The sequence below is a fragment of the Pleurodeles waltl genome, chromosome 7 (genome assembly GCF_031143425.1).
Source record: "Pleurodeles waltl isolate 20211129_DDA chromosome 7, aPleWal1.hap1.20221129, whole genome shotgun sequence".
NCBI classification, from domain to species: domain Eukaryota; kingdom Metazoa; phylum Chordata; class Amphibia; order Caudata; family Salamandridae; genus Pleurodeles; species Pleurodeles waltl.
In genome coordinates, this window is record NC_090446.1 from 497126630 (window position 1) to 497139552 (window position 12923).

The window sequence follows — 12923 nt, forward strand, 5'->3', positions numbered from 1 at the left end:
CTGCTGGCCTACACCGTGACCTGCTGACGCCACACGGAGCCGCATTGCCCCGCTTTGAACCGCTACCCTGGTCTCACCGAAGCCGTCATCGGATGACTTCACCGAGCCGCTTCTCGCACTGTGACCTGTGGGCCCCGCACTCTGGCATCGCCTGCTAACACCGCAGCCTGGGCATCCCCGACGAGGCCGCTGCCTGCAACGTGGCCTGTGGACACCACTCGTGAGGTACACGAAGCACCGTCGCGTCCCAAACCGCAGCCCCGGTCCACTGATGGCAGCATCCTCGACTCCGGTGTCGCCACCAGGCATCCTGTCTGCACCGTGACCTGTGGACACCGCACGTCGCACCGCCCCGCTTCACACCGCAGCCCTGGTCTCACAGACGCCGCTGGATGCCGTCACCGAGCCGCTGCCTGCGCCGTGACCTGTGGGCACCGCACGTCGCATCGTCCCGCTTCGCACCACACCCCCAACGCCGGCGCACCTGACTTAATCAGCCCGAAGTTCGATCCGCAATGCGTGTGACTTCAAGGGCCCGACGACTCCCTGCACCGACGCCAGCGATTCCGCTCTCCAGAGCTCAACGCAGGGATCACGATGCCCTGCAAATCCAAGGTACTGTTTGCGGGTCTTCCTGACACCGTAGCTGACCCGCGACGCCGCAGCCAGCCTGAACTGTTGGTTTTGTTGATCACGATGCCTTGATAGCCCCAGGTGGAGCTATCGACTTCAAGGAACTGTATTTTTGAGTAAATATTGCATAATTCATATTTTACTTACTGTATGTTGGATTCTTATCGCATTTGGTCTTGTTTTTAATATATAAATATTGGCTATTTTTCTAAAACTGGTGTGGTGTCCTTTTGTAGCATTTTCATTTATTACTGTGTGTTATGTGCAAATGCTTTACACATTGCTTCTGAGATAAGCCTGACTACTCACGCCAAGCTACCAAGGGGGTGAGCAGGGGTTACCTGAGCGGGTATCTCCCTTATCCTGACGAGAGTGAGGGTCCCTACTTGGACAGGGTGCAAACAGACTGCCATCTAGAGACCCCATTTCTAACAGGTTGCTTAACATGATATTAGGCTGCTATGTTGTTTATTTCAATTAAATATGAAAATTCTAATGAAAAGAGAAAAACAAGTTTATTTTTGACAGGGTTCCAGGAACCCTTGTGCTTTGGATGGAATTCTTTGCTTATGATTTATATGCAAATTTCCCTGACTGACAACTAAAATTACTGATCACTATTCCTTGATTTGTAACTTTTCTATAGTTGAGTATTATCATTCTTTGACACATTGTGTTTTTTAATAACAGTAATTAAGCAGATAAAAATAAATACATTGTTTTCTTTTTTAACTTTCTATCCTTAAGCCTTTCCAAAATGCAGCCAAACAGCAGGCCAAAGAAGAGGAAAAGGAGAAGAGCAAGTTAAAAGAGGCAGGACTACTTTCGCTTGTTGACTGGGCCAAGAGCGGTGGTGCCGGGGGACTTGAGGGCTTCAGCTTTGGCACTGGATTGAGGGGCACTCTTAGACTTCCATCTTTTAAGGTACTGTTCGTTCCATCCTTGTGTTAATCTGTCTCTTCATTGTTGTTACTGAGAGATTCATCTCCTTCAGCAAAACAGCTCTTGACACTGTCTTTTGAATGTAATGTCTGACTCATATATAGAAAACATTTTGTTGACTTGCACAAGAATTGGGGTATGCATTCCAAACCATACCCAAAGACTGACATCTTCTGACTTGACATTTGGAATTACTAAATAACATTTGAGTTTAGATTAGTCCAATGATAGATTACAAATATTATAGAGGCCTAACTTTTATTCCACATTAGATCTTTCATAAAGTCACTTACTTGAAAACATCCCTATCAACAAATAGGGAGCCCTTCATACTAATGTTAAAACTGCAGCGTACTCCCTCCGTTAGCCTCCTAAGTGCAGAGGCTAATAACCTACCCCCTTTAAAAGATGTGAGACCACATTTAGATTGAGTTTTCCTCACATGTAGGGAATCCTAATGGCGCCCATGGTTGTGGGTTCTTTGGGAGGGAAGAATTAAAAATGCATGTTTTTGTAATTTGAAAAATTAGTAAACTGTGCTATGCAAGAAAGTGTGAGTTTTTCTTATCTCTAAAAATGGCATCAACAAAAGGTTTGCTGTTTTAAGATCACCCTCAACAGCCTGCAGGGATAGACATAAATATGAAAGAAAAACAATTTTTAGCACAGTTTTTGCATTTTTCTAATTGATAGTCCATTTTTCCTGTGTTTTGCGGTTTCAGCACACTTGCACTTTATCCATAGTTTCTGATTGGCACTACTAACCTCAGATTCTTCACTTTTTGAATAGTTCCCTGGTTCTAGACTGGGTCTGGAAATTTTGACAGCAGTCTACCATGCGGCAGGTGGTGTTGTGTGGCTCCAGTTTGACTGGACTGCAGAACTGGAAGTCCACTTCCTTTTTTAAATGATACAGCAGCTGGTTGAGGCAATGGGTGTATTATTGACACATTTATAGCTCCCACTGGGTACGCCTTTGGAGCCAAGGATTCTCAGAGGGCTCCACTTGTGTTACCTATGGCAGGTTCACCCTTAGTGCTGTCTGCCCCAGAACCTGCCTCAGGTTGTGCACCATATCTGATGCAGACTTTCACTCTAGGTTGCTTATCTTACTGTTTACCCCTCCACTAATGCTGGATATTCCACTGACAGACTTCGACACCCTCTGAACCCTGATGTACGACCTTTTGACCCCAACTGAAATTGCACCTTGACTCCATTCACATCTGGTCCCAGCATTCTTCAGTTCAGATAAAACTCGCCTTCTGTGAAGCCTTCTTCAGTCTTCATCACCTTTTTGGTTCCAATTCTGGTCACCCTGATAGTGATGGTGGAGATGATTTACCTCCACTCTGTGATAATGATGGCATATACACGGACTTGCAAGAGGCCTGTGGGCTGGATACCTCCTGGACTTAGGGTTGATGTTGCACCCTTGGTCTCCCTTTGGAGGAGAACACATCTTTTGCGTTTTGGATTAGATGTGCTACTATGGTCCTGGACCTCTAGCTACTTCAGTGAAAGTCAAATCTAATGTACTGAATAAAATAATTTGCATCTTGGACCAGATTCATGGGAGCCCTTACTCCCATTTACTGGAGTCCAAACAGGCTCACTTATGTGAGGTACTTGAGCAAAGCTCTGCTCTTACCTGCCAGTAAACAGGCAGGTTGCCAGACACCATGGGCTGGCACCGGGTGACCCTCACTTTCTCATACTGCAGCCAATCCAGAGAGTCTAAAGGTCCAAGTCTGCACCGGTAAGGTTAACCCTAATGCATTTCCTATGACACTTCTGGACAGGGATGTTTTGTCAGTGCAGTCTGCCTGTAAGGCTGCTATGCACGGCCTTTGGGATATGGCCAGCGAGATCTTGCTGACTGCAGAGGAGTTTTGGGCTTCTTCATTCAGGATGACCAGTATACAACCACATGAGTCATCCAGGCCTGTGTGCACGCTACAGACTTTGCTTGGGGCATGCAGTGGGCACTAGTGTGCTCCACCACCACTTGTGAATGAGATCCACTGGCTTTTCTGGGAGCTTACAGGCATCCCTAAGTAAATGCCTTTTGATGGGTCCCATCTTTTTAGAGAAAAGTCTGAATCTGTCCTCTAATGATTTAAGAAAAGGAAGAGCCGCACTGCATTCTCAGGGCCTTTAAACTTGTGGCTGACAATTTCCTCAACAGTTTCAATACTTTCAAGACTATTTCAGCAGGCTAGCATATAGGCACGACAATTCCCACAAGCATCACTGGAATACACGCCGCCTTTGTGTGGCTGTGGTCAGGGATCCAGCAGACATCGAGCAGGTCACCGGGGACAATGTTACATTCAGTTCTTTGCTCCTGCCATGTCTGCCTACACGCCGCTTTAGCTTGCCCTTAGCGGCACACACCCATCCTGTGGGAGGCAGGGTCAGCTGATTACTTTTGGTTATTGGTGGATCATCACAAATTCTATAGATGGCTCCTCCTGATGGTTCAACAGAGCAATGCCTAACCATTTCTTCCCGTCCCACCTCAACTTCCTGACATCAGAGAGGCTTACCATTCCATCTTGGTGCAAAAGATGTAGGCTATGTTGGCCAAAGGTGCCATCTTCGGAAGTAGGGACAATTTGTACTTCCTTGTGGCAAAGTTGATCGTGGGCCTACGTCCTGTTTTAGATCTTCACCCTCTGAATGCATTTCACCAAAGGACAAGTTCAAAATGATCACTTGGGCCCAAGTTCTGTGTGCCTTGGATCTGGGTAAGTGGATGTTTGCTTTGGACTGGCAGGATGCGCATATTCATGTGCCTGTCTTGCTTTCGCAGAGGTGCTACCTCCCGTTCATGGTTGACCAGGAATATTTTCAGCTTGACAATATCCTCCTATGTGACCTTAGCAGTCACAAAAGTCATACTGGTGGTAGCGCCCATATTTGGAGGTTGGGGATACAGTTTTCTTCTAATTGAATGTGCCTTCAGCAGTCAGTCACCAAATGTTGGCGAACCTCCTAAAATCGCCCAGGTTCTCACTCAGTAAGCTGAAGGCGCAACTGACTCCTTCATAGAGACTCCCCTTTTTTGGATCCATTCTAAACATGGTCTGTTCAGGGCCCTTCCTCTGTCGCAGCGAAGTCAGGACATTTATGCTTTGATGCTAGTGTTTCTGCTATGATCCTGAGTGTTGATGAGTCACTTAGAGACTTCCTGGATGATTGGCCTCATGCATTCTGCTTCTCCGCTGCGCAAGATGGCACATGTGGGCTCTGCAGTGGGACCAGCACCAAGGAACCCTGTCAGATGTCATTCTGGTTTCTGAGGAGACTGCAAAAGATCTGCATTGGTGGGTGCTCGATTGCAACCTGACCAGCGGCAGACCACTCTCTTTCCCACTCAAAGTCGACAGTGGTGACGTGACGTTCACCTGGGAGAGAAAAAGATCAGAGGTCTCTGGTGGAAAAACTGCTCAACATAAATCTGTTGAAACTACTTGCCATCTGCTTGTCGTTAAAGGCCTTTCTGCCATCCATCAAGGAAAAGCAGTTGCAGGTTGTTACTTATGACACTACTGCCGTGTAATTCTTCAACAAGCAGGGCTGAGTGAGCTCTTTGCCTCCATCGAATGCGCAGTGTCATAGTTCTTGCTTCCAAGAACACTGTCTTTAGGGGAGGCATTCTGGAGTGATACATGGGACTCTTGTATGCCTTTCCACCATTGCCTCTTCTGCACAAGTCCTGAAAATGGTCAGGAATGACCGGGCCAAGTCATCCTGGCTGCTTTGGATTGGACCAGGAGAATGTGGTAACCAGAACTTTGTAGCATGGGCATTTGTCCTCCCAGCAGGGTATCACTGTGTGGGAGGAATCTAATGTCCCATCAGCAGAGCAGCGTGCTGCACCTGAACCTATGCTTTTTTGCACCTCCATGTATGGAGATTGAATGTCTGCAGCATAGGTGTCTGAGCACAAGTTGACCACATTGACAGCCAGAATCAAATGAAGGGGCATTTTGCCCATTCGGGACTGTGGAAATTTCTGGTTTGAGTTGTGAGAAAGTAGCCTCTTTCTAGCATGGTTAACCCCACTTTTGACCTGTTTGTGAGTGTATGTCAGTGTATTTTTACTGTGTCACTGGGATTCTGCTAGCCAGGACCACAGTGCTCATAGATAAAACCCTATATGGAAGTATGTTTGCCTCTTTCACTGGGATCCTGCTAGCCAGGACCGCAGTGCTCATAGTTTATGGCCTAATGTGTGTGTGTTATGTATAGTTCTTAACTGTGTAGATGAGGCTCTGCTAATCAGAGCCTCAGTGCTTATGCTCTCTCTGCTTTTAAATTTGTCACTATAGGCTAGTAACTTCATTTACCAATTTCAGTTGGCACACTGGACCATAAGTCCCTAGTATATGATACCTAGGTACCCAGGGCATTGGGGTTCCAGGAGATCCGTTTGGCCTGCAGCATTTCTTTTGCCACCCATAAGGAGCTCAGACAAACCCTTTCACAGGACTGCTCCGCAGCCTGCATGAAATTGTGCAGACATTATTTCACAGCCATTTTCACTGCACTTACGTAACTTATAAGTCACCTATATATCTAACCTTCATTTAATGAAGGCTAGGTGCAAAGTTACTAAGTGTGAGGGCACCCTTGCACTAGCAAAGGTGCCCCCGCTTGGTTCAGGGCCAATTCCGGGACTTTGTGAGTGCGGGACGTCATTACACTCATGCACTACATATAGATGTAGCTTCACAATGGTAACTCCGAATATGGCCATGTAAGGTGTCTAAGATAATGGAATTGTCCCCCCATTCCAAATCTGGTATTGGGGAGCCAATTCCATGCATCCTGGGGGCTCCACCATGGACCCCCAGTACTGCCAACCCAGCTCTCTGAGGCTTGCAATGCAGCTACAGCTGCTGCCACCTCACAGACAGGGCTCTGCCCTCCTGGGGACTGAGCAGCTCAGTTCCTGGAAGGCAGAACAAAGTATTTCCTTTGGGAGCAGAGTGTTAAACCTTCTCCCTTTGTAAATAAGTGTTGCAGGCTGGGGAGGGGTAGCGTCCCCAGCCTCTGGAAATGCTTTCAAGGGCACAGATAGTGCTCTCCTTGCATAAGCCAGTCTACACCGGTTCAGGGACCCCCACTCCCAGCTCTGGTGCAAAACTGGACAAAGGAAAGGGGAGTGACCACTCCCCTGTCCATCACCACCCCAGGGGTGGTGCCCAGAGCTCTTCCAGTGTGTCCCAGACTTGAGCCATCTTGTTTTCCAAGGTGTGGGGACGCTCTGGAGGTCTGAGTGGCCAGTGGCAGCAGGTAACATCAGAAACCCTTCCTGATAGGTCCATACCTGATAAGGTAGCCAATACCCCTCTCAGGGCTATTTAGGGTCTCTCCTGTGGGTTTCTCTTCAGATTCTGCTTGCAAATTTCCAGCAGGAATCCTCTGCAACTGCTACTTCAAGATCAACCACAGACTGCTCCAGGAACCGCTGTAACTGCAACAAAGTTTCCAGAATGGCTACTTTTCCTCTGCAACTTCAGCTCCAGCCAGCAGCTGCAACAGTTTCCCTGTCGTCACCCTGCACGAGAAGGACCAAATTAATCTCCCGTGGAGTTACGGAGTCACTTACCTGCTCCAGCAGGCAACTTCTAAGTCTACAACCGGTTCTCTTGGACTCCTCTCATGGCGACGAGCGTGCTCCTTGGAACATAGGTGGTGGACCCCTTCGTCACAAACTGTCCTGAGGTCCTGCTGTCCCAATTTGGAGGAGGTAAGACCTTGCTTTCCCTGAGAATTACAGTACCGCTGTGCACCGCGTCGTCTTCACCTCCTGAGGCCTCTGTGCACTATTTGCAAAATTCCTTTGTGCACAGCCTGGCCCAGGTCCCCAGCACTCTATCCTGCAACACTCAACTCGCTGAGTTGACCTCCGGCGGCGTTGGACACTCCTTTGTGGTGCTGCACCAACTGCATTTTGCACATCCTTCGTCCCTGTGTCCTGGGACTCCTGTGGGTGCTATCTGATCTTCTGAGGGTTCTCTGAAGTGCTGAGAGCCCCCTCTTCGTCCTCACACAGAGTTGAGGCTCCCAGGCCCCTCCTGGGTCCAGACAGTGCCACTTTGACGCAAAACGTGACTTTGCCGGAGCCAAGGCATGCTGGAGAAATCCAGCGTCAAAACTCGCTTGCATCCAACTTCTCTTCGTGAGACATCCAGTGCATCACGCAGGAACCCGCTGACATCTTCCGTGGGTGCATTCCTGCAGTCTTCATCCAACTGGGGACTCTTCTTTTGCTCCCTCTTCTGGGTTGGCAGTGGCTCCTGTCCTTCCTGGAACATCTTTCGACTTCTGGACTTGGTCTCCTTCCTTTGCAGGTCTTCAGGTCCAGGAATCCACCTTTTGTTTGCAGTCTTGCTTGGTCCTAGCACTTACTCTAATCACGACTTGTAGTGTGTCCTGAGGAAATTTGCAGTACTTTACTCCTACTTTCCTGGGCTCTGGGGTGGGGTATTTTACTTACCTTTGCTGTATTCTTACTCTCCCAGCGATTCTCTACACACTACACTTGTCTAGGGGGGAATTCGTTATTCACATTCCACTTTCTTAGTATATGGTTTGTATTTCCCCAAGATCTATTTTCTCCCATTGCATTCTATAGCATTTCCTATTGTTTGCACTATCCTATGTCTAATTACTTACCTTATTTTGGTGTCTAGTGTGTGCGTGTGTATATGTTTGTGTATATATATATTTATATATATATATATATATATATATATATATATATATATATATATATATATATATATATATATGTTCGATGGCATGTGTAGCTGCAGATACACATGCTGTGCACATCCCGCCATCTGGTGTTGGGCTCGGAGTGTTACAAGTTGTTTTTCCACGAGACCGAGGGACTCCCCCCATTTCGACTCCATTGCGCATGGGCGTCGACTCCATCTTAGATTGTTTTTTTTCCGCCATCGGGTTCGGACGTGTTCCTTTTCGCTCCGTGTTTTGGGTCGGAAAGTTAGTTAGAATCTCGGAAAAATCGTCGGTATTGTTTGCGTTCGGTATCGGGCTAGTTACAACAGATCGACACCGAATTAAGAAGAGCTCCGGTGGCCCTTCGGGGTTTTCTTCCATCCCCGTCGGGGCCTGGTCGGCCCGGCCACTTGTCTCTTCAAGGCTGATGGAACGGAACCCATTCCGCTTCTGTCCAGAATACCATAACAAGTATCCATATACAGATCAACATCTGGTCTGTAACTTGTGTTTGTCACCAGAACACAAGGAGGATACTTGTGAGGCCTGTCGAGCGTTTCGGTCCAGGAAGACACTCAGGGACCGAAGAGCAAGAAGACTGCAAATGGCGTCAGCGCCGACAGGACAAGAGCGTTTCGAGGAGGAGGAAGAAACATTCTCCACCCAGGAGTCGGACTCTGAGGAGATCGATCCCGAGGAAACGCCGAAAACCGTGAGTAAGACGTCGAAAACAAAAACTCACGAGAAAAGCGCTAAAGCCCAGGGGACGCCACCGCCAACAGGCCATGGCTTAACCCGAAAAGTAGGTGACCGTTCATCGGCACCGAAAAAGGGCGAGCTGGTGTCGAAGTCATCTGACTCCGGTCGAGATACCGGCACACAGCAATCTCGGGCCCGAGATAGTGGCTCAGAGAAGATCCGGCACCGAGACAGCGGCACCGAAACGGGTCGGCACCGAGAGAGCACGACGCCGAAAGTAAAAAAGGTTTCGTCTGAGCCGAAAAAAGCAGCCGAGAAGGTTTCGGTACCGAAATATCCGGCCTCGGAACCGAAAACAAGTTCCTACACTGAGGAACAAGGACTGTCCACACAAATGAAGAGACACAGATTTGGACAGGAATTACAGGCAATAGAGCCAGATCACACACAAAGACGGCTCTTTATTCAAAAAGATACAGGGAAGATCAGCACTCTTCCTCCAGTCAAAATGAAACGCAAGCTTGCCTTCCAAGACAAAGACAAACAGCCACACGCAAAGGTGGCTAAACAAGTAACACCACCACCATCCCCACATCACTCTCCGCAACCATCACGGGTAGCCACTCCACCAATGATGCAATCTCCAACTCATACAGGAATGAGTCAAGATGACCCTGACGCATGGGACCTTTATGACGCACCAGTGTCAGATAATAGTCCAGAATGCTATCCAACTAAACCATCGCCACCAGAGGATAGTACAGGCTTACGCACAGGTGGTGTCAAGCGCAGCTGCATTTCATAATGTCAGCCTTCATTCCGAGCCCATTGAAGACGACTTTCCTTTTAATACACTGTCGTCCACACACAGCCAATATCAGAGTCTTCCTATGCTACCCGGAATGCTAAAACACTCCAAACAAGTGTTTGAGGAGCCTATTAAAGGGAGAGCCATTACTCCAAGAGTAGATAAATATAAACCGCCACCAACAGACCCAGTGTACATTACACAACAGCTAACACCAGACTCTGTTGTAGTGGGAGCAGCGCGCAAAAGAGCCAACTCTCATACTTCAGGGGATGCACCACCTCCAGATAAAGAAAGTCGAAAATTCGATGCTGCAGGCAAAAGGGTGGCGGCACAGGCAGCAAACCAGTGGCGTATTGCAAATTCGCAAGCTTTGCTAGCCAGATATGATAGGGCCCATTGGGATGAGATGCAACACCTTATTGAACATTTACCCAAGGAGTTCCAAAAAAGAGCGCAGCAAGTAGTAGAAGAAGGACAGGGTATCTCAAATAATCAGATACAGTCAGCAATGGATGCTGCAGACACAGCTGCTAGAACTGTCAACACAGCTGTAACAATAAGGAGACATGCATGGCTGCGTACATCAGGATTTAAACCAGAGATACAGCAAGCTGTGCTGAATATGCCATTCAACGGACAACAGTTGTTTGGGCCGGAGGTGGACATTGCGATCGAAAAACTTTAAAAAGACACTGACACGGCCAAAGCCATGGGCGCGCACTACTCCCCACAGAGCAGAGGCACATTTCGAAAGACACAATTTCGAGGGGGGTTTCGAGGGCAAACCACAGAAGCCACAACCTCACAAACAAAGCCCACTTACCAGAGCCAGTATCAGCGGGGAGGTTTTCGGGGACAATATAGAGGGGGACAATTTCAAAGAAACAGAGGAAAGTTCCAAAGTCCCAAAACTCCTCCAAACAAGCAGTGACTTCAAGGTCACAAATCCCCAACACATAACACCTGTGGGGGGGAGACTAACCAAGTTTTACGAACATTGGGAGGAAATAACAACAGACACTTGGGTCTTAGCAATTATCCAGCATGGTTATTGCATAGAATTTCTCAAATTCCCTCCAAGCATCCCACCGAAAACACACAATATGTCAAAACAACATATAGATCTTGTAGGACTAGAAGTTAAGGCATTGCTACAAAAAGAAGCAATAGAGTTAGTACCAAAACAACAAATAAACACAGGAGTTTACTCCCTGTACTTTCTAATACCCAAAAAAGACAAGAGTCTGAGACCTATACTACATCTCAGAACATTAAATACCTACATCAAATCAGATCACTTTCACATGGTTACATTACAAGACGTAATCCCACTGCTCAAACAACAAGACTACATGACAACACTAGACCTAAAGGATTCATATTTCCATATACCAATACATCCTTCACACAGAAAGTACCTAAGGTTTGTATTCCAAGGGATACATTACCAATTCAAAGTGTTGCCATTCGGAATAACAACTGCACCAAGAGTTTTTACAAAATGCCTAGCAGTAGTAGCTGCACATATCCGAAGGCAGCAAATACATGTGTTCCCGTACCTAGACGATTGGTTAATCAAAACCAACACGCTAAGACGGTGTTCACAACACACAACATATGTCATAGAAATCCTCCACAAACTAGGTTTCTCAATCAATTACACAAAGTCACACCTTCTGCTGTGTCGAACACAGCAATACTTAGGAGCAACAATCAACACAGCAAAAGGGATTGCCACTCCAAGTCCACAAAGAGTTCACACATTTCACAATGTGATACAGCCCATGTATCCAAATCAAAAGATACAAGTCAAACTGGTGATGAAACTACTAGGCATGATGTCTTCATGCATAGCCATTGTCCCAAACGCAAGGTTGCACATGCGGCCCTTACAACAGTGCCTAGCATCACAATGGTCCCAAGCACAGGGTCAGCTTCTAGATCTGGTGTTGATAGACCGCCAAACATACATCTCGCTTCAATGGTGGAACAGTATAAATTTAAACCAAGGGCGGCCTTTCCAAGACCCAGTGCCAGAATACGTGATAACAACAGATGCTTCCATGATAGGGTGGGGAGCACACCTCAATCAACACAGCATCCAAGGATAATGGGACATACAGCAAAAACAGTTTCACATAAATCACTTAGAACTGTTAGCGGTATTTCTAGCGCTCAAAGAATTTCAACCCATAATAAGACACAAACACATTCTTGTCAAAACAGACAACATGACAACAATGTATTACCTAAACAAACAGGGAGGCACACACTCAACACAGTTGTGTCTCCTAACACAGAAAATATGGCATTGGGCGATTCACAACCACATTCGCCTAATAGCACAATTTATTCCAGGAATTCAGAACCAGTTAGCAGACAATCTCTCTCGGGATCACCAACAGATCCACGAATGGGAGATTCACCCCCAAATACTAAACACTTACTTCCAAATGTGGGGAATACCACAAATAGATCTATTTGCAACAAAAGAAAACTCAAAATGCCAAAACTTCGCATCCAGGTACCCACAAAATCAGTCTCAGGGCAATGCACTATGGATGAACTGGTCAGGGATATTTGCATACGCTTTTCCCCCTCTCCCACTTCTTCCATATCTAGTAAACAAGTTGAGTCAAAACAAACTCAAACTCATACTAATAGCACCAACATGGGCAAGGCAACCTTGGTACACAACACTACTAGACCTTTCAGTAGTACCTCATGTCAAACTGCCAAACAGGCCAGATCTGTTAACACAACACAAACAACAGATCAGACATCCATATCCAGCATCGTTGAATCTAGCAATTTGGCTCCTGAAATACTAGAATTCGGGCACTTAGACCTCACACAGGAATGTATGGAGGTCATAAAACAAGCTAGAAAACCTACCACTAGACACTGCTATGCAAATAAGTGGAAAAGATTTGTTTATTACTGCCATAATAATCAAATTCAACCTTTACACGCATCTGCAAAAGAAATAGTAGGATACTAACTACATGTGCAAAAATCTAACCTAGCTTTCTCTTCCATTAAAATACATCTTACGGCAATTTCTGCTTATCTACAAATTACA

General features: G+C 46.7%; 1 protein-coding gene across 10 annotated transcripts in view; it reads left to right on the top strand.

Annotated features, from left to right (window-relative positions):
- The window catches only part of SETD1A (SET domain containing 1A, histone lysine methyltransferase), a 905198-nt gene that overhangs the window by 548788 nt on the left and 343487 nt on the right, over positions 1 to 12923 (top strand). For all 10 annotated transcript variants that reach the window (XM_069244167.1, XM_069244168.1, XM_069244163.1 and 7 more), the window contains one exon: positions 1381 to 1557. In XM_069244167.1, the coding sequence (XP_069100268.1) occupies positions 1381 to 1557 (177 nt within the window). The remainder of the gene's footprint in view (positions 1 to 1380; positions 1558 to 12923) is intronic.